A 23411-nucleotide genomic window follows, 5' to 3' on the forward strand; every position below is an offset into this window, starting at 1 on the left:
GACAGATCCTGTGAAGACGTTGGTCTACTGGTCAACTGAAGGGAACTCCAGAGATGCCATATCACTGATACATTTGAAATTTTAACCATTAAAAAATATGATCTAGTTGTGTTTGACATCCTCTTGAAGAGCCAGACTAAACATATAGGGCCTAGAGATATAGAAACATATAGGAGTGACTGTCCAAACTAACCACAGAAATTGCAAATGATTTATGTTGCTATTAACACTGATAATAACTGTCTTGCAGCAAGATACGCTCTAATAGGAAGGTGTTTGGCTTCTCACTGCTTTAGAATTGTTTTTACTATATGAAGCAATGTTATTACCAGAGGACTGAAATTAAAGCCATTCAGTAAGTTTTGAACTGATGAACTACATCAATTTAGAGACTTTATTTGCATGTATCCCAGCTGTCCTTTTCAAAAAGAATTTGTGCCATTCATACTCTCAGACACATCTGCTAATAACTGCAAGCAAATGGCAGAACTTAAGGATTCCCAGAGGCAGATCCCTTCAGTATCAGCCATTTTTTTGAAATGTGATGTACTGAACACAAGTGGTCATTATTTTAAGTAGACTCATTTTAATTACAAAGGAAGAACTCCTAAGATGTCACATACGATGCTATAACAATAAAGTCACTATGTAAAATAGTTTGGCAATCAAAGTGAAAAAAGAATACCAAAAAATAAAGACCCACTGTAGGAACAATAGGATCAGTGCTCACACCGTGCTGGTCCCACATCACAGTGTTTATTTTCCCTCAGTTTTATGAATGCAATTTTAAAATTAAAATTCTGTGTATACCCATGTTACATTGGGATTGATCGTTTGCAACCTGAAACTTGAGTAGAGTTGTATTAAAAAGAAAAACTTTTTAAACAGGGCAAAACCCCTGATAAATAGATTTTTAGATAGATACTTAGAACACTCCTGTGCAAATCTGGAGTGATTTTTCTAGACCTCGTTGATGTTGTAGCATCAATTTGTATTATTCTACTTCTTATGCATGGGCAACTGGTGCCTCCTGGCTGTGGGGGGACACCAGTGGCTGATCAGCAACCAGGATGCAGGGGTCCCCCAGTGGCCAATCAGCAACCCTGGAACCGCAGGGGACAAACTGGAAGTGCTGTCAGCAAAACCGGAAGTGCCACCGGCGCTTCGGGGGGGGCACCAACTGGCACTCCCCAGTCAACAAGGGCCAATTTCAGGGGGGACATGTGCCCCTCCATCCCCCCCACTACACATTGCCTATGTTCTTATGTATGCCTCCTTTCTTTATCTGATTAATCTCTTACTAGTAATTTAGTTGTAGTAGTGAGTATGCTTAAATGAGTAACATTGGCTTACCTAGAAGATAAGCCACACCTGCCCAGCTGTGAACCTTGAGAGGAATGGCACTGAGAGAAGCTGCAGAGCTGGCTTTATATTCTCTTGCAGTACTACTGTCTCTGTCTTGGAGCTGAAAAACTTATAGCCAAAAAGGAGGAAGCACCTCCCACCAGAAACACTCCACTGACCCAGACCTAGTCTATTTACTCAGCCCCTTACCTAAGACCACCCCCAAACCAACAGCAGCATATCCCCATCCATAACCCACCTGCCAACATTATCACTCCTTACTGCTGAAACAACAACCTTTTGTGACTGCAAAGAATTGTGGGATTGAGCATGTAATGAAGCTGTGGATAGTATATGGGCCCTAGGAACAAAAACCTGAGAAACTGCAATAAAAGTACTCCAAGCTGCCAATTCTAAAATAAGAGAATAGGTAGGATTTTGTGAGATAAATCTACCCCCTGTGGCTCTTTTAAATGCAGCCTATATGCTGTTTACAAAGGTATTGACACATGATCCTTCCTAGCTCTGATACCCGCTTTGACTTACAATAAGGATTCACACTTTGTGTTGCTTCAGAACACTTGGAGGTCAAAATAAAAAAAGTATCAAATCCTTTTTATTAGAAGGCTCCACTTACAGTAATCAATTAAATTTAGTAATCAATGAAATTACTAAATTGTAATTTCTACCATTGTACAAGACTGCTATTTTCAAAGCTCTACTGCAAGTATAATGTGCAAGTGTGAGATTGGCATGTTGTAGGTTAATTAATGGATTTGGGCTAAGCAATGGCAATTTGACAAACTACTTGCAATTCATTACAAGTTAAAACTTAATTTGTGTAGTTTTGCACAGAATGGTTCACAGACCCGTGTATATTGAGATGCTTTTATTTGAATCGCTTTTCACTGTGAAATGAAGACATTGAGATATCATGCAATATTGATTCAGTGTAAAATGATAACACCAATGTGCTTTCTGAAAGCTAAGTTGTCCCTCCCCTTCTCTCCTCCCCTGCACACGCACACATTAACAGAACAAAGTTCTCAGTTCTCATCAGGGTATCTGCCACTTCGATATGAGTTTTGTATGCAGTTTAGCAAAATACATTTAGTAAAAATGCTGTATCCCAACTTCTCATTTTGATTCTACCTCGTGTGCAACTGGAGTAATTTTGTGAAGTTGTATGGTAATATTCAGAACACAAAACAATGTATTTTGATTCGCATTTCATACTATGTTTTTTCTTTTTCAAATGGACGCGTAGAACTACCCAATAATTTGCATATCAATGGAATATTTTTGCAAAACCAAACCAAGGTTTGGCACAAACTTTGAAAATAACAAGCCCAATTGATTCCTACTGCTGCTATAATGCTACTGACTACTGTGGAATTACACTGGGGTTAAACTTTGGCCAATACATTTAACAGAACTGTAATTCAAGTGGCAACTCTAACTTAATTATATACAGTACCATGACGACTTGAAGGGGTCTTTTATTGAGCAGAACATTTAACAAGCTCTTTATTAAATACTTATTAACCCTGTGTGAAATGGATTGCAAAAGGAATGAAAAGTACATACATGCGCACACGTGCGCGTGCACCGGGCGCGCGCGCGCACACACACACGCGCACACACACACACACACACACACACAGAGTAAATGATAAAAGAAGAAAAATAATCAAAACTAAAAACCACCACAAATATCTGAGGTATAAAAATTGTATTTATATTACAATGAAAAAATGATACAACACAATACTTTCAGTGTGTGCTACAGAATGTAGCAAGCACCATGTACGTGTTTACAAATGGAACTTTACAGTATCATACATCTTACAGGCTATGAAGCGCTCCTTTTTGGATGTATATTCCAATGGCTCTGGCACAGAACATACGAATACGCCCCTAGAATTCGACCAGTAAAGCATCCTCCTCAGCAGAAGTGCCTCTTTCACATATTTCATGTTTGGCCAAGTATTGCCAATTAAGAATTCCTATTGCACAGACCCTTTAAACCACATACATTGTGTGAAACCACATTTACATTTCTATTACTCATGCAAAGTGAAAAGAGGAAGTCTTGAAGTTAGTCTGCCTTCACTGTGGTTTGCTACCAGGCTATACTACAGGTGTACTTGGGTTACCAGGAGTCTTTGCTTGGATTCATTTCTAAAATTGGCAGCCACAATGATTAAATGGTTTTTAATAGTCCTTATTAGTACGTGGATGTACGTGAATGTACGCATAGGCTTAAAGATCACACTTTCTTTTTAATAGTTACATAATAAACCTTCATTAGATGTTTCTTTTGCAGCGATCAGATAGGAATATTGCCTTTTATTCACTAAACATGCTGACTCATGTTCTTTGTCAGTGGAACACAATTCAACTCCAGTGAATCTGCCCCATTTGTTTTACAGTGATGTAGTGCTCCTTAAAAAAAAAACAACAACCCAGAAACCTAATGGCTCAATAGTCTTTTCACCCAACTTTGGATAGTGCATGATTCATTAATTAAATATTTAGACACATTCATCTTTATTATTTGTATTTTTGTAACACATGGAACAATGGCCTTCTAATGAAGAAGAATTCTGAAGTTTGATTTTCACGCATTACCTTATTTACATATTCATACAAAAATGTATGATATTTAATATTTTTGCTCAAAGACTGCTGGCAGGATTTAAAAAATGTAAATGATTTTAATTTGCTTATAGAAATGACCTTTGAGGGGAAAAAACCTGATAAAACTAATTAATAATCAAATTAACTTGCTAGAAAAGTCAAATGATAACCCTTTGCACCCATGTACACTGTTCTAAACCCTTAGAAAAGAGCTGGCCAATAGATTCCACAGCTTTGGTATGGGGCACGAGCACACACTTGTAGACTAAACTCATATGCACAGAATCTCTTTATGATGTTTTGAACTTCCACATCTCATTAGTTTGGTATTTTAACGTCATATGCCAAAATACATTGTGTTGATAGGAGAGAATTGGTGAGAAGAGAATTGAAAAATTGTAAATGCTTTATCAGTTCAAATCATTTTTATTTGTACTATTTGGATTGTTCTACACTAGCTGTTGGCAAACCAATGTAAGTTGTAACTGCTATGTCTGCTCCAATACCCACTAGCCAGGGGGTCTTTTCTTTATTTGATCAGTTTGGAAAGCCCTGAATAAAAACCTTAAAATAAAGAATTAAGACATTAGGTTGAAGCCTGTCTGCAAATGCCAGATGTAACTTTGTAGTGTTGTTATTTTTTTGGTCCATTCCTGCGCTCTAGCAAAACTGGCGCCGCAATCAGCTTGATTTTTACACAGGGAAATAATAGGGGCCAGTTCTTGAATGGGATTGCGCATGTAAAGGAGCTCACCTTACTGACAGTACTTCCTAAAAAAGGGAAGATGAAAGAGTAAGTCTTCCATGTGTTTGCAGAAGCATTGCCAAAGAGGGGGAGAATGGGAACAAGGGAATGTGCATCTTCCCCCCACAACTTTTGTGGGGGATTCTGTAGAAAAAAATAAATGCAACTTAGAGCCGCTTTGACTCTTCTGTGGCTTCACTGAGGCTGTAGCTGATGAAGTCCTCAGAGTACATGACTGAACTGGAGGGAGAAAGTCACAAAACCAGTGGAGACACAGGTCTTACTGGGACCTGCAAGTTCCAATGGCAGAACTCCACCATTGCTCCGTAAGAGAGATCAAACCTCTGCAAGGAGAGCTTCATGGCAACTCCCTCTCTCCACGGTTCTCTCCCAGAAAGGGGAGAACCAGCCCTGCATTCTTGTACACCTCAAACCCTTTCATGTTTCTTAACTGCAGAAAGAAAAAAGTTTAAAAGTAACTGACAAAAAAGTTACATTTTCTAATTTAAAAACAGCCATTACACAAAATGAAAGTTCAGTTGCAGTTACTCCGAGAAAGTGATTATTCAATCAGGTTGTTTTGCAGTAACGTTTGCACCACAGCACTAACAACTACGCACATGCAGTGACAAAGATCCACCTTTAAAATGAATGAAAAACCAGAAAACTAAATTCATCCCTAGTAGCTAAGCAACAAAGCAATATAATTAACAACACTGCACTGGCTGCTGAATGGGACAATGAATAATGTTTTGAAATGGAATATTAAGACCCCAGTTTTTCACACTGAAGTTAGTAGAAGCAGCATATGGCATTTAGCACTTTATACCACTTGGACTAGTGGCCTGATCCTACCTATTTCTTACTCAAGCAAGTAATACTTAAAACAACTGTGCCATTGCCTTGAGGGAGACTTCCTTGGTTAGGAGGGACTAGCAGAAATAGGTTCTATGTCTGACAGTTGTCATAGTCAATCAGGTTTTAAGACAAACATTCAATGAGAAAAATACCTTTTTTCTTGGTCTTGATAATGGTTACCATAGTAATAACTAAAAGTAAAAACAAATAAACCCTTTTCATTTCTACTCAGATTATTGGAGTAATTTTTATTGAAAATATAGGATCTACAAAGCCATGGATACCCAGTGTGGAAGAACTCATTAAGTTAGCACATTCATCTTTCAAAGGAGAATTCCAGATCAACAACAGTGTTCAATTTAAAATCTCTACTCTCCTTCTATGAGTTTCAATTTTTTTTATTAGGAGGTTCTGTGCAAGAGCTGCTTGTCACAAAAAGAAACACTTTACAATTCATGAATGTGTTCATTATAGAATAAATGAACAGCAACAATATTACTAGCCTTTTTTCCTGTTAACAGTCATATGTTAAAGTAAACTCTTAATTTTTCCATGATTTGGAAATTAGTTACATATGCACCAAAGGAGCTAGTAGTTTCTGCTGCTTGTCAGCTACACACAATGAGTATATTGCTGTGTGCTTTCCCCAACAATGAGGATTTTAGTAATATGCAAGGTGTGTATAACATAATACCAAAACCTGCATCACAGAAAAGGATAAATGTTTTCTTTTTCAGCTGCCAGAGTTTATAACCTTAGGCTCTGCCCCAGAGCCGACATAGGGGTAGCCACACATTAGGTTATGTAACTTAAACGTATTTCATTTCCTTGTTGGCAAGTTCCAAACAGTAAGCAAGAGTGCAAACAAGGATTGTAAGCTGCCACAAATGTATTCATATTTCTACTCTGTGTTGTAAGAGCCAAAGGGAGGACACATATGTCAAATGTTAAAAGAACAACCAAATCTTTGTTTTGATCACTATGGTCAGTACGTCATGAGGTTTTTATATCTGAATGCTAAAAATGGCACCACAGGTAGACATCCTCTAGCATTATACAGTACGGTTGTATTTCCATAGCCATTTAATGCTGGTCTCACAGAGACCCTGACTTTGTAAGGTAACAAAACAGAGAGCTGGGTGCTGAAGAATCAAGGAGGGCCTGTGGAAAGATCATGAACCCTCTCACCAAAATCTAATTTAATAATTTCACTTAAAACCTCACAGAACTGGATGCAAGAGGATTAAGACACAAATACACCTCCCAGTCCTTCATTTGTAACAAGATCATTCAAATAGAGGTCCTTAAAGAAAGCTGAGTTGTCCTTTAAACAATGAAAAGGAGAGGCATACATAAATGGTCACCAAGGCACAATATAACGAAGGTGAAGAGTCCCTGAGACTCTGGTCTGGGTCTGTACCATTCCCCTCCCTATACAAGTAAATGAGAACATTTAGGAAAATATAATACAAAATCTCTTACAGGAAATATAGACTACACTTGCTAAAATCACTTCTCTAAAAGTGTTTATAGCTTTTTTCTTTTTTTTAATCTTTTTTTTTTCTTTTTTTTAAAAGACCTTCTTTAAACAGATAATGTAAAGACTGGTCCATTTTTTCTTACCCAGCAAGCCAAGCTCTAATGACTTCACTAAGCTGAAGTTGTATTAGAATACAGCTCCATAGTATTGCTACAATTTGGGTAAATATGTTCTGAACAGCTTGATGAGTACTAAATAAACTTTGCTGTTTTACAGCATACATTTTACTTTTTTGCATTTTTTAAAGAATAGAAAATGCAATTATAGTGAGCAAAAAAAAAAAAAGAAGAAGAAAAAAGAAAAAATGATTAATTATCCTCTAGCTGAATACTGTAATTGTAAGCCATGCCTTCCATAAAAACGTATTGGCAGCTGTAAATAGGAAAAAAAAATACAAGCAAACAGTAATTTTATTTCCTTGCAGGGAAGATTAACTATCAAAATCTGAATCAGTTGCACTCTGTAATTTGTCAAATGAACAAAACGAAACGAAACACTGACATGTCATCCATTCCATGATAACAGGTCAGAACTGCCACTTTGACTTCTAGTAGCCCTGCTAAAATGGAGAGAATGGTTTGCTGCTGGTTGGATGTCAAACACATAAAGCAAAAGAAAGTTGAGTTCATCCCACATGAAGTCATTGTTGGAGCTGGCTTTTTTCCCTGTTTTGAAGTACAGTAGTGACTTGTCAATGACCTTCTTCAAAAGATCATCTGAGATTTGAAGATTTTTCCATCTAAATCTCTCAAAACACAGCTGTTTAAAAGAATTTATATAGTCTACAAGCTGCTATGAAGCATTCATAATTTCTTTATGAAAAAAACCAGAAAAAAGCAGTCGAATTTTTGTAGCTTTGAATCACTAACACGTGACAGTTTCCATTTTTTTTTGACATCTGAAAATGGTCTCCACAAAATAATTGTCTTAAACCTCCTTATCTCGTCATTTGCTTCCAATCGTTTGAATTTCATACTTCTTGAATGGAATGATATGATTTTTTTTTCTTTAAATTTGCAGTATGGCTACATCAAGCTAGCTTTAAGTCACAACTGTACCTAGCCACAGTTCTCTGCAACAAAACCATGATTTACAATATCTAATATTGTGGTTACAGTGCAGGGAACCGTGGGTAAGAAACCTCCATTTCAGAGTACTGTGGTTGGGGTTTCCCGGAAGAGTGGCAGTTGACACCTCTGGAATTTTCTTATAAGTGCTTCAGTTAGATGGTCCTGAGTTGAGCTGGTAACTCAGGCACTAGGAGAGCCTGGCATTAAGTCTGCAGGAATGTGTATAGCCACCATCGCTTGAACCGCTTTGCAAACTGTAGTGGTCTTCAGCATCGCTGGCACTCCCAATACTGTCCATTTCACCAGGTGTAAATTCCATTCCTTCAATGTCTACTTCTAAACAAAACACAAAAAGGCAACATTTTCAGAAATGCAGTGTTACCTTGGGTCAGTGCTGCAGGTGTAAGTTAAGACTAACGTACTAGCGTACCGTTCAAACTGCATTTCATTTCCCTTTAAAAATATATATATATTTCTCAAAAAAATTCAGTGAATTCCTGAGAAAGACATGAGATTGACACCCCTGGGAATTAAAATCTCATTTTTATCCACAGAACACAATTACAGCATGATATCAGTAAAGGTTCTCTCACACCTAGATTTGTGTCTAAAGCCTGATCTCCAGATACCAGGGTGAAGACTAAAACACGGGCTTAATTCCCATGACATTTCAATACCAGCAGTCTTCACTGACACTTTAGCAGAAGTGCTAGTTAGTGGTAACTGTGGTACAGCCATGAGTCCACTAAGAGTTGGAATGAGACCAATAGCTCATTTCTCACTGGCCACTGGAAAGCCATCAAATGGTAAGGTTTCAAACCATTAAAACTCAGAGTGGATACAAACTGGTGATGAGAGCTGAAAAGCTCTTTGTCGCTTAACTAATGATTTGAACCATGCAGCCCAGACTTTTAATAATATGCATCATCCTACACAGAATTGTCAAGCGTTTTCAGGTCTGAATAATCCTTTACGTAAAAAATATCTGATTAAAACAGAAGATATAAGCCCACTTTACCAATCCATCACAGAAAGAACTCTAGACACGTATAGCTCAATTTAAAATAAAAAATCCTGTCAAAAGTAATACAAAACTCCAAACTGGCCTTTAAAAAAAACTATTATTTCGATATAGCAATTATATTTTATATATTTATAATTTCTATATTTTATATATAGCAATTATTCATCCCACAAATTTCAAGACTATAACGCTTTTTGGTTCAGTAAAACTGTTCATGATTTCTCCGTCTTTCCCTCCCCCTTTTCCTTCTTTCCTTCTGCCATTATGACAGGGAAAAGCGAGATGGGAGGAAAGGAGGAAAAAGCATAAACGAAATTACATAATGTTTAGTCTTCTAAGGTCCTCAGAAAAGAAATGAAATAACGTGAGTTTCTGATTTTGGAAAAGGCTATTTTTCAATAGAAAACTTTTTTGAAAATTTCTCTTTATACCTCGAGAACCAACCTGAAACAAGCAGCACCAACAGCCTTGCTGACAAATACAAAAAAACTCTCTCAGGAAAGAGCCAGATTCTGATATTCCTGCTCACAAGGAGCAGCACGTTCTTTCATAACCATCCTGTTCTTTTCCATGGGGTCACCTGGTCAGCTAATCTTCATGATTACATATATTAGATTCTGGTATCAAGGGCTCAATCTTGCTCCCAGCAAAGTCAATGGTAAAACTACTACTGCCTTTAAAAGTGGCAGGATTGGGTCCAAGTTAATGCTGGTAGTTATTTAATGGAACTATGTGTTTAAATTGTGATTTGAGCTCATAAGAACAGGAAACAAAACTATATATGACTGGCCATCCTTAACTCACTGCTAGATAGACTGGAAATTGTCTGCAAAAAGGATACAAGTGCCTCTTAAGAAAATGAGCACTGTTTATATTTTTCATTTATATTCTGACAGTCAAAAAATATGGCAGAACCACCAATACACAGTTAAATATCTATTACAGGCTATCATCCTCTTGCTACAGTTGTATCATTTCCATTAACGAGAGTGTGAAATCAGCAGTCAGAAAATGAGAAGGCCTACATTTTATTGTTAAAATCAGGGCAGAGAGGAACATATGTTATTACTCACAAAGCAAGAGACTTGCTCCTCCCATAGCTCTCACACTGCTGTGTGGTTCATGCTCTGGTGGTTACACAGCCCCATGCGCTGCCTTGTAGAAACTGATGAATGAGCTACTAGGATCCTGAGCCAGATTCTCAGAGGGTGAAAACCAGGGTAGGTCCATTGATTTTAATAACTGCACAATGATTTATAGCAGTAAGGACCTTACGTGTGCTTTAAAAGCCATAGACTACATCAACTGGAAAAATGTGATGCAGTCAATGATATATTTTGTAGTATATTTCCTAATAATTTAACTGGACCTTACAATGATCTATCACGTCGCAGTACATTTCTTTTTTAATACTTAACCTATTACTGATTTATCACTAATCCCAAGGACCAGACTGCGCATTACTTGCATGAAATGATGCCTCATTATTTGATTGATTCCTTCGACTTCAAAGACAACGCCATTTCATTTGACCAAGGACAGCAAAAACTCAGCCCAACTGCTCCTGAAGCCAGGGGCACCTCTTACTGGATTACCTTGTTCCGAATCAGTGGATATTGTTGATCCCATGCTGTCAGTGCGGATGCGTTCCATGCCCTGCATAGAGAGCTGTTCCAATCTGCGTTTGAGGTAGCGGTGTTCCCGCTGTAGCTGTTCTTTGATATTTAGAGCTTTTCGGTCCTGCTCTTCCAATTTCTTAGGGGGAGAAAATAAACAACAAATGAAGCCAGAAACATGGACCAATTTTAAAAAAAAAGCAACTTATTTCAAATACTCTGTTTTTCATAAACATGTTAATATAACATCTGACACCATCCAATGGTTATGGGACATCTATATTAAGCAGATCAATGGCCACTGTCAATATGAAAAGAGCCAGCTGAGACCACCTGCCAGAAACCAGAGTGGAAGGGCAGACTGAAAAAGACCCTCACCCTATATTGCAGACTCCTGCAAAGACTGTTAATGTCACTGAAAATGTACCACCTCTGCAGATATACACCACATGCTGAAGTCCTTGTCTAACAATGTGCAGTAATCTTACAACTCTGTACTAATGCAATTACTACCTGCAGGGGTCCTGCCTCTCTTCTTACCATAGTGTCTCATGGAAATTTCCCAGTTACTTTACACCAAACAAATGGGGTAATTGAGTAATTATGGTTAATTGAATAATTGAATGGTTAACTGAATAATTTAGACTGCTTCAACCTACCACAATTATATATTTATGTGGCTACCATGTGTGGGGTCCTGTATTGTACTGTAACTCTCCTGAACCATGTAAAGAGCCATTTTCTCGTTAAATATGTAGGGCACAGTCATTTATGGGCAACAACAACAAAAAAAGATGCACAAAGCAAAACGTTTCATATGTACACTTGAAAGCTACAGCTTCCTTGAGGATCAGGTCCACTGTCAAAAAACAGTCATTCTGTTGGCTAGTTCATCTAGAATACTACAGGAACTAGCACTAAGCAAGGCCAAATTCCCCCATTTAACTGCACTTACATGACTTACAGACTTCAAGAAATTTATCAGGAATAATCATGGCTGTTGAATATACCACAGCCTGATTTTTTTTAAAGGAGACTGTTGCGCACAAGTAAACAGCAAACCAGAATTGAATGAGTGTGTCTACACATGCAATTAACTCAAAGTAGGCTTACTGAACAGTAAAAATACTGTGCAGTAAGCCTCCTGGGGAGCATGTCTACATGTGCTCCTTCTTGGGAGCAGATCTGCTTGCAATGGGAGCAACCCAGAGAGGGCTGCTCCCACCCTGCTCAGGGCCAGGAGCTGCTTGCTGCTGGGGCAGGGGGACATTGTCCCGGGCAGGCTGCAAGCTTAGAGCCCGCTCCGGCAGCAGGCAGCTCCTGGGGCAGGAAGCAATCTCTCGCCCCCTGCTGCCCAGCTGGCCTGGAGCAAGTTTGCTCCTGGTCAGCCATCTACTCATGCGTTAATGCGCAGTAATTACTCCACAGCTAATTTGCTACCTGCATATGCAGGCAGAATATTAACTGCAGAGTAGACCAATTTACTGTTCAGTAAGCATCTGCCCATGTAGATGGTGACACTCATTGAACAGTAAATTGGTCTACCGCACAGTAAAATATCTCATGTAGATATGCCCAGTGATTCCAAGATCCTGCTGCTTCAGTGCTGCTACCATAAAATTGATGCATTTACCTTTTGAAGGAAGGAGTGATCGGCTTTACTGAGCTTAGGCATTTACGTGAACTAGCTGTAGTAGCTGCATATTAAGGCTTGCCAAGAGCAGGCACTATTTGCATTTGTATTGGCCAGAGATGCAGCAAGTTCCAACAGGAAGAGAAGTCAGCCCACACACACCTATTGATTTATCCAACCAATCAAGCCCAGCTGATTAGATTTACTTATTCTCTATTCGCCAGCTGTTATTTTTCTACCTAATACTCAGCCTCTAAAAATATTTTGACCTTTAACTCTTCATTCGCACGCAAAGTCTACAGCAGCAGTTCCAGCCCCAGGTCATGACCCAAATGAGGGTTGTGGGGGCAATGCCGACAGTGCTGCACATAAAAGATGAGGCACGCCCCATGCCAGGAGCTCTCCTGCCCCTGCCCTCGCTGCTGGGCCACCACCTCCACTGCACTTCACTCCCAGCAGTGGGTTGTGGAAAAAAAAGGTTGGGAACCACTGGTCTAGAGACTCTGTCTAGTTCTTCAGCACAAGTTTGAGTCTGGGGGAGGGAGGTGACAGGGTCAGTTTCAGCTGAGATGACTCTTCTGCCTTAGAAATAGTTAAGGCAGGCACAGGTGTGATCTGACAATGCAGCTAGAGTAGCACTCTGTCTTCAGAGTGCCGGCAATCTGAAATGCTTCTAGTCCTGCTGGAGAGAAACAGTTCAGTAACAGGATGCTCAAGCTACATCTTTAAGAAAAAAATAACCTCTAGGGTTTTGCACCACCAGTAACCAGCAGGTCCAGACTGATCAGGGAGCAGAACAGAAAAAGGCAGTCGATCCCTAGCTTTGTTACTGGCCTGAACGAGAGTCAAGGGCTCACCTCATAAATGTGTCACTTTGCGCCCCTTTAGGCATCCAGGTATGATAGAACCTGATGCACAATCCACATAATCATGCCTCTTGCCATGCCACACATTCATGGCAGGAAGCATGACTGTGGGATCCAACATGAGATCCAATCACACATTATGGCCAGTGCAGGGGGAACCTGGGTTTCCCCTGCACTGGCAAGTAGCCAGGTCACATGGCTGCCCCCCCCACCCCTCCCCCAGTCAGCTGCAGGACACCCAACTGCAGCAGCACATGGAGCTGGTCTAAATTAACTGCACAATTAACCAGTTAATTGTGTAATACATGTAATGTGTAGAGCGGGCCTTTGAAAAACAAAGCCTAGTTCTGCATTCCATAGTACACAGGCCTAAGTAGGGAATATCACTGGCAGGCCAAAACACAAAGCGTGTTCAGGTCATTCACTTTAATCTGAATTATATACCCGGAGAGGCCAGCTGGTATAAATAGGCACAGGTGTGTTGCGGGAACAGGACTTACACCAATTTATAGCAGTTGAGAAGATAGCTTGGTGCATTTGTTACTTATAGGGATGGTTTGGCTTAAGTATGTGTCTAATATCTGACAACAATTCTATTTTCCCCTCCCACTGGCTGCATTGAATGGATGCTGCACAAGAGCAGGCTCCATCTGGATTTTTCAGATTTATTATTATTAGTATTATATTGCCTAGAAGATATATTGTTAACCCCACTCTTCAAAAAACAAGGACCAAGGGAGTGGCTATAGAACTAGATGGAAAGCCAGAAAATATTTTTTTAAAAGATTTTTTTCATATTCAATAGTAAACCAAATAAAACACTCAGAAAGCAGAGCCTTAATTTCTTTTTCATTCTTTTAAATGAATTTCAAACACTGGTACAGGGCACACAGTGTTACTAATAGCCATAATCCTTTCCACTCCGTTAGTTATTTCAACTTTCAGTTGAATAGCTTGTTTTAACTGAAAGTAACGCAGCTGCAAATCAGTCTGCCCCAGTCCTTTAAAAAAAATCAGACTGGCCATTACTGAATGATGTATAATTGTTGTAAGACAAAATATAAGCCATTAGAGACTGAAAAGAAATCACCATTTCATAGGCTTGGAACAGCAAAGTCCATTTTAACCTCTCACTTCAAATAAAACAATACTTGGATCCAGTAACTCAAGGAAATACTTTTGTGGGCACAAATCAAAGATGGTACCTTTTCAGCAGATACAAAATCTTAAATTTGAAGAAAACAAAATGTGGGTGGATGATTTTACCTTGATATGCATCTTAGCTCTTTTCAACAGACTTAAAGTGGTGTGTCTGGTGCTGTCTGGCCCAAGAGGCACAAGCTGCTTTAGCTGTTCCAAATATAGCCGCAGTTTAGCCCGTCTGAAATTATTAAAAACAAAGAATATAGTAGCAAATCGACCCTCTAGAAACACATCCTGTATGCAAATACCATCTGCTTCAAACTCGACTCAACAATGGTGGCTTCCTTTCCCCTCCCTTTGGCAAAGCATCAGGCCCCAAAGGTCACTTGAAAAATAATAATGCTTGGCCCTTCTGCAGTGCTTTTTGTACCCAGATCTTAGAGCATTTTTAAAAAGCTGAGTTCATCCGACTATCCCCATTTTATCGGTGGAGGAAACAGGCACAGAGAGATGGAATAATTCAAGTAAGTAACTACATCAGTGGCAGAGCAAGGACAAGAAGCAAGAGGTTCGGTATGGAGCTCTTCCTGAATTCAGAATGAGTTTCTCACATAGCTTCAAAGGAAATGGGAGAAATGCTTTATCTCTTGGCTCCCATTCCTATGCCCTTTCACTACTGACCTACCACACCCCTCTAACAAGGATACCTGATTCCAGCTATACATCGAGAATGGTGTTTACAACAAAAATGTAAGGGAAGAAAAACTCCAGCTCTATTGCATTTTCATGCTTGCCACAGTACTCCTTTGTAAGCAACACTGTTTATAGCCACAACTCCCTGTCCTCTCTTAGAGCGTGTGTAGACAAAATGGGGGTCCTAAACTGAAGTGGCGGGTTTTAAAAAACACCACCTGCCTTTCCGGTGGGGAGGGAGGGCGAGCTGCCAGCGGGTGGAGCAGTCCCTGGGCTGCAGAGGGGCTGGTGCTTCTCTCCGCAGCAGCAGTGCCCTACCCGCCATGGCAGCGCCCACCTGGAGGCACCCGGCTTGGGTGGTCCCGGGGGCACTGCAGCTGTGGAGGAAAGCACTGGGCCCCCACACTGGTCAGCCAGGCAGGCTCGGGGGAGGGAAGATCAGACTCGCTGCTTTTCTTGGGTGGAGCCTGCCTGCCCAGGCTGCTACCAGACTGTCTGCAGAGCTTCTTGCAGAGCCATGGAGTCATTTAAGTCACATTACATTGCGAATTTCCTACAGCAGCTGGAATAAAATGCGCAATATGCCGCTGAGGTGTGCAAACACCGACACCATTAAAGCGGCGCAAAAGCATTTAGCCTGCTTTAAACTGTCACGCACACACGCCTTTAAATAATACTAAATTCACCAGGAAAGATAAGCTAAACATCTACAAGATGGTATTCTGTAGTTGTTTAATGCATTCAGGATTTTCTTTTATCAAGAGACTGGCAATAGATGTACAGAATAATCCACAAAATATTTTACTTCAAAAATCTAAAACAAGGCAAGTGACAAAACAAAACAGTATTTCAAGAGTATATTTCAGCATTAAAAAAACCCTCCTATTTTGTGCATGCAACTGAACAAGAAGCAATATGAAGCTACCATGTATCTTTACAATGAAAAGGATACATCTTACATAAGTGATTACATGAGCAATGTTTGTAATATTCTGCCCTTTTCTGTCAGTCTGTAATCTCAGTAAGAAATTTAAATCATCACTCTTCATATATATTAGTACAAAAGGGTATTTCTAACATCAGGAAAGATTGAAAGCTTAATAGACTTGAGGATGCCTAAGTCTCAAAGGCAATAATAAGAATAAATAAAAGAAATTGCAAGTGTGCAATGAATCACCATTTTCGGGAGGGAAGGGGTTCATTTCAATTCTGCTATCAGCTACATTCATTCAAACATTCTTTGCATGTTAATGATATGCTTCTGGTCAAAAACTACTTTCCCTTTTCTTTGGTTTTTTTTTTTTTTAATAACTATTGAAAACAAGTGTTCAACATCCGTATTTAAGCTACAGCCCAAGACAATGTATTATAGCTGAGAAGGTGACATCTGGTCCATTGTAATTTGCATGAACAAGGACTGGAGATAAACATGGAGAAAAGGCTGTTTTTGTTTCAAACCTATTAAAATACAGATAATTGTCAAGAATGACTGTTCAGGGCTTTTATGTGACTAAACATTTGCATTCCCTACATTTAATTGACTGCATGTCAATTTGTACAAATCAGTAATCAATACACTGTGTGAATTATAATGACACTCATGACATGGGTTTTCCTTCTTCAGGTCACTCAAGAAACAAGAAACATGATTCATTGGGGGAGGGGAAGAAATGGCAAAAGATGATTTGTCTGTGTGAGTTTATAAAATTCATACTCTAGACTTTACAAAGAAGAAACAATGAACAGGGCCCCAGTTCTACAACCTGCTCAGTTACGTGTCTCAAAGCACAGGTGAATCCCCATGAAAAAGTGCCGTGTGAGCAGCTGCTGAATCAAAATCTGGATGCTTCTTTAAACAGGTCCCAGACATTACAAAACTTGGTGAGAGTGGCAGGAAGAACTACCCTGGCTAATATCTGTTTCTATTTGCTGCTCACAGTAACCTTCAAAGATGGCTAAAATGTTAAGAATTTGCTTCATGGACTAAATCAGGGCTGTCCAACTGGTAGCCCACAAGCCACCTGCAGCCCGCAAAAGGCGGCACAGCTCACCGCATTGGTGGAGCCCACGACGGTGCAGTACAGGAGCTGACATGGGGACACGTGGTACAGGGTGGGGGATACCAGCCGAGCACACAGTACAGTGATGGGGGGGGGGGGGCTGCCTGCACACACTGTGCAGAGGTGCTGGCAGTGGGGGAGGCGGTTGCAACCTGGGGGCCCACGGCTAGCACTAGTGCAGCCCCCAGGTCATGCAGCCCTCGGCTGCTTAGAAGTTGGACAGCCCTGCACTAAATGAAGCCCTGCAATCTGGGGGTCCATGGCTGGCACTAGTGCAGCCCCCACTAAAATGGGTTCAGAAATGACCTCTAAATTTGCACATAATTATTTGTGTGCACCTGGAGTGCAATTTGGATGCATCAGCAGCTTTAGTCTACTAACATCAGATAGCAGGAGAGAACAGCCCAGGGGAAGGAAGATGCAGTGACAAAGAGGAGAATGGAACAGTAACGGTGAAGTTAAATTAAATGATTTACACCCATCTGCTTACAGCACCTAAATCCCATAAGATGACAGAACTGTAAGCAAGAGGTGTTTGCAACATACTTACTTAGTCCCTTTCTCTAAGGAAGTTGAGAAAAATTTCTGCTGACCTAGTGACAAAGTAACCTTTTGCTACTCCAACCCTGTCAGCTGCAAAACCAACAGAAATGTTATGGGGTGCCAGCAGAAATAGCTTTATTTCCTCTCAAGCGTTCATTGCTCTGTGCTATATGTTCAGTTCAGATACTGCAGCATCATATGAGCCAGTAGGAAAATCTGACAAACAGAGCAGCAAGTTTTTTTTGGCTATATCTTTTATTGGACTCACTGCATAGTTGGGAAAGATATTAGACATGTTTTTGGGCACAATGTAAAGGTATTCTGTGCCCCAAAGCTTCTCTAACATCTCCCAACCATCCACCAGAAAATCCATCCTTGCTTCTTGCATATGTCCTAGACCATCACAGCTCCATTGCAACTCTACTGAATATAAATAGATTATATTCACTGATTACTGAGAAAAGATCTAAAAAGGAAATGAAACACAAACAATTACAGCTTTAAAATGTCTTCAAAGCTAATAATCTACAGCATGTCTTGTAACACAAGGAAACTGGTCTTTTCCATGATGCCTAACTTGGAAGGCTTGTTCTAGCTTCAGACTTCCACAAATAAACCCTCAGATTTTTGTCAACCTTTTAGACAGGCTTAGGATAGCACCTCTCCAACCCCTGAAGCTATATAGGGTTTCAAAGCATAAATTTAAATATCCTTATTTAAGTAAGATATGCAGCCAGCCCACACACAAAATATAACACAATAGCCTATAACTAGCTGCATACAATGTGCGTATTTCAAATAAAACCTGTCTTAATTATTATGGTCCCACAAGGAATTACTCCAAATTTCCCATCAGGAAGTCCTGGAAAAACCTGATCACACTGATGGGGAAACAAGGTCCAGTAGGGACTAACTGTCATGGACCTGCAGCGATTTCTCTTTTGTAACAGGGAGCCGGCAGCTTGTTTACCTCCACGAAATCAATACCACCCAGAGCGAGAGAAGTATCTTAAGGATAATCATGGATCAAACTAGACCTTAACACCTCAAATGCTACCTGGAAAACAAGCCAAAACCAATAAGACCTTGAAGTGACTGAGTAATGTTTTCTCTGTACTTAGCCCAGATGCCTCGGGTCTGAAAAGGTTGAAGACCACCGCTTTAGGTGTATATCCACATGGAGCACAAGCTTTGGGCAAGAGATACAGTTAACTCCTGGTATCTGTAGAAGATCACTCTCTTACTGCTACATGCAGATGGAAAGCAACTATCCTGACCACAGCTACTCACAGACAGCTAGCAATCTAGCAAGGCTCCCAAAGACTGAATCCCCAGCACCGTCACAGAAACAAGGCCGAGTGGTGAGAGCACAGGAGTGAATGACGAGTTGTGACTTCAGTTCTGAGCAGGAGACACTGCAATTGCTTGTATTTTAGCTGTACCAGGAGAGCGAAGAAACTACTGTACAGACTGGCTTGAATGTTATGCATCTTTTCTGTCCAAAGACAGAAGAGATTTCCAGTGCTTTAGATGCTAATGTATCCTCAGGAGTGGGCTCTGGATATCACCTGATAAACAGAAATTATAGTTCCTTAAAAGCTTAATGTAAGGAATTACTGAACCCCACAATCTTGGTAAATATCCCAACAAGTGGATAATTTCAGAGACAGCTTGGTGTCCACATGTGTTACATATCCATGTAAACGAAATTTCCACTTGCTGGAAGCTGACTTAATGCCTAGAAGTTGGGATTTCCTCAAACAGATTTCTAATGCACGCATATACATTGATATCCTTGACACTAAAAAATTAAACTGTTCTCACAGATGTGTGCACGCATTTACAGAACAGAAATGTGGATGCTATGCTTCATAACCAATGACTGCAAGTCGAAAAAGACCTGCTGTACATGCCTCCAAACAACAGAGTGCCTGTACACATGCAGGTGTGGCAGGCCTGTAGGGGGTGCTCCTGTGCTGAGCCACCCACCTCACTGTGCCCATCCACCTACCAAGCTCTGAGTGCCAGCCCTGGGGCACCTCACATCCAGCCGACCCCCTTCCTGGAACACACCCGTGAACCTGGAAGTACTGTTGCCACCACCCAGGGTCTGGACCATCCTTGCCCCTGTGCCCCCTGGGAAACACAGGCCGTGTAGTACTAGAGAGTGCTCAACCCAATGCCAGAACTTGGGGTGCTTCCTTTAGCCTGAAGCCTAAATAGTAGCCTCCCTTAGTCAGCCAGACCAAGGGCACACCAAGGCATAACCCAGTCCCTCTCCCAATAAGTCTCTCATGCTATGCTCGCAGGCAAACTTTATTTGTACAGAAGGAAGGCTTGGGGTAGGATACAGGATAGAGCAATATAAAAAAAAAAAAGCTTTTGAGCAAACAGTGTGGCCTAGTAGCTGTTGATTACACAACTGCTGAACTGCAAGCTATATATCTAGCTAGATCTCAAGTAACTTACTCACTAGTATCATCCAGAGGCTGGGTGCTTTCCTCAGAGGCAGGCAGTTTCTTGTGTGTCCAGTTTCAAGAGAGAGAGGGCTGCAGCATTCAGCTGCTCTTCTTCTCTCCCCCAGGAACCCCAGGGCTCCAACACAGAAGTTCTCTCCCTGCTTTCCAGCATGGCTCTCTCCAACATGGCTCTGCCAATAATGGCTCTCCAACATGGCTCTGCCCCTTTCAGGAAAAAGGGACCCTATATATCCCTGTCGTGACCTCATGACTAAGTTCCCACCAGAATCACCCCCATTGGCTGATGCCTGGTGCTTTCAAGTGACCTCACCTTCCAGGTCCAATCAGGCAGGTGTTTCTGATGCCAACCTATCAGTTTAAAAAGCAATACTGATCAGCTGGTAGTGTGGGCCCTGGCCCTCCTGCCATGCAGTAAGTGCCCAAGCCATAGAGACGTGGAGTTACCCCCTTGGCTACCTGTAGCTTCTCACATCCACAGGAGCAGGTCATCCCCGACCCCGCCCAGGAATGTTTCCAGCTCAGGTTACAACTCAGGGTTACATGAAACAGATGTGGGGAGGGCTGCCTGCCCACCGCAGTGACCAGGGCAACCAACCTGACAGACAGGTGGTAAGCCTGATAGCAGAGTTTGGGGAGATACTGTGATGGCATTCTGCCACACTGGACATCTGCTCCAACGTGTTCTAATTAAATGTGTCAGAACATACTCAATTATTCGAGTCTGCTGGAGCATTCTAATTAGAACACTCCAGCAGCCTCACTGTCACATGTATTCAGCGTCCCCGTGTTTCAAAATGACAGTAGGGGCACTTTAACTAAAGCTCATCAAATAAGCTTTAGTTCAAGTGCCTCTGCCGCTATTTTGAAGCACAGGATGCTGAATACACAAGATGTTGTAGGCTTTATAATTAGAGTGGCTCCTAGGAGCCACTCTAATTAAAGTCCTCCCCCTGCCCCCCAAGCACATGTATACATGCTCAAAAGTACTAGTAATTAGAACTCATGATAGAGGTGGTATCTGTTATTAGATCAACTAGATTTTTCCAAACATATTTGCTTAATTTTGCAAATGATCTAGTTGGTCTAATAAAAGATATCACCTCTACCATAAGTTCTGATTCCCTTTGCCTCTAGACCAATATGGCTACAACCTGGATACCTGACAAAAGTACTAGTAGCTCTATCATAATAATTCTGCTGATCAGGGTAGTATAACTTTGCAGAAGGAACTGTATGAGGCCATGTTATTAGCCCCTGCATGCAATTCAGCTAAAACCTTTCACATACAAAGCTGAATACATGTTATACAGGCTTCAGATAAAGAAAAATATACTATGTATTGGCATATGAACAGCATTCAGGCACACATATGGCTTAGAGCAACAGCAATAAAACAGAGTGTCCTTACCAAGTGTCAGAACTTACGAACAAAAACATAAGTAAATTCCATCCAGGGCTGTAAAAAACAGCAAAAACCCAACATACTCCTTCGCTGCATACATGGAGCGGCAGGCAGCATTGCTGGAAGTTGTTCTCTTTCCAACAGGCACTCCAAACACAGGAAATCTTCTAAAGGGTTTGAGAACTGGCTTAGCTAAGTCAGTGTCATATCAGAACTAGAGTGCACACCAGGTTTTAGGTTTATGCTGGCCTGACCTGTTTTCAGTAAATGGATTTCAGGACCACTTCAAAGCATTACGACTGTAAAAAAGGCGGTAGGCCCATGCAACTTTCATGTATACTTTGACTCTTAACTAGTTTTAAATTGTTCTAACTGAAGCTGTTTTATAAATGGCTCATTAATTCCACCAATAGACAACGGTTTTAAGTCTCTCAGACATTTCTGGAGCAGCTCAAGCAATAATGTAGTAGAGTAATGAGAAAAGCCTTGTGCGCGCTAGAGAACATGGCTACAAATGTTTTAGGCTCACACCCAAGTACCACTTTAACGTTAATATAACAGTGGGACTACTTGAAATGGTTCGGCTAGTCTTCTCACCATCCCAGCATACCAGGGTGACCTTCTGAAACCTCCCACTATTTACTTCTTAAAACCGTGGGATATATTTGAGACAAAGACATCCAGTGATACTGCAGATGAAATGGGTGAGAGTAGGGCCAGTAAATGCAAGGCCCCAACCTGAAATGGGTCTCAGCTGAAAAACTAGACAAACTGAACCCTTCTAATCTTAAACCCATCTTGTCTAACGATTCCAAATCTCTTGGGCAAACATGGCTTTAGAACATTTTGTCCAAATTCTGCCCATCTTTGCGTGCAAGATACATGACGGTGCGATACAGAGAAGTCCACTCCAGAGATAGTTATTATAGGCAATGCACATGAACAGGAGGCTCCAAATCAAGCTCAGAGAAGCAACAGATTACACATCGAACTCTGGGTAATTGTACAGTAATGATCAAACAGAATCCAATCCCTTCTCTTAGATTTTAGCCACATTTTTTCTACACTTAAAATTTGTGTCAATCCCAGTGCTCAGTCTCTGAATGACTTGAGTTCAGAGGACTTGTTATTGGCTCTTTCACTGTTGCTTAGTGAATAAACATTTCTAAAAACATGCATGGGTTCAAAACAGACATAGCTCTGAACTGAGATGTTCAAATCTGAATCCAAATACCCGCGGCCAGAGTTCAGGGGAATTTGGAACAGAGATACAGTTTGTGCCTATCTCTTTCAAAGACACTGAGATGATTAATGGCCAGGTTTTCTTCCTAAAGAAAACGTCACAATGATCACTCTCCATAGCCAGGACAGACATGAGACAGACGCTCACAATACTGAAAACATTTCCTAATAGGAAGATAGTTGCTCTTATTATTTATGAAATGCTCTTATTATTTATGAAATGCAAATAGCTGGGTAAATGTAATGTGAACGTTTCAGTTGAAGAAAGTTAACAAACAGAAAAAAAATCAGGTTCACGTGATACTCTGAACTTGGTCATGTCCAAAATAAGCTGTGTTTTTATTCATATTCTTGTTAAATGTAATTCTACAAGCATTTTCTAAAATACAGCCCACCCCTGGAAAGCATTTCTAAATCTTTAATCACAGTTTCATAGTTTCTAGGGTTGGAAGGGACCTGAGCAGATCATCTAGTCCGACCCCCTGCCATGGCAGGAAAGAGTACTGGGGTCA

General features: G+C 40.6%; 1 protein-coding gene across 2 annotated transcripts in view; it reads right to left on the minus strand.

Moving 5' to 3' along the window:
- Positions 1-3061: 3061 nt before the first annotated feature.
- MXD4 (MAX dimerization protein 4) overlaps positions 3062-23411 on the minus strand; it is a 50691-nt gene continuing 30341 nt past the window's right edge. For both annotated transcript variants that reach the window (XM_019552907.1, XM_019552906.1), the window contains exons 4-6: positions 14603-14717; positions 10817-10976; positions 3062-8533 (exon numbers count right to left, since the gene is read on the minus strand). In XM_019552907.1, coding sequence (XP_019408452.1) covers positions 8385-8533; positions 10817-10976; positions 14603-14717 — 424 coding nt within the window. In that variant the 3' untranslated portion in view covers positions 3062-8384. The remainder of the gene's footprint in view (positions 8534-10816; positions 10977-14602; positions 14718-23411) is intronic.

Source organism: Crocodylus porosus, unplaced genomic scaffold (assembly GCF_001723895.1).
Source record: "Crocodylus porosus isolate Cpor-Errol unplaced genomic scaffold, CroPor_comp1, whole genome shotgun sequence".
NCBI lineage: Eukaryota > Metazoa > Chordata > Crocodylia > Crocodylidae > Crocodylus > Crocodylus porosus.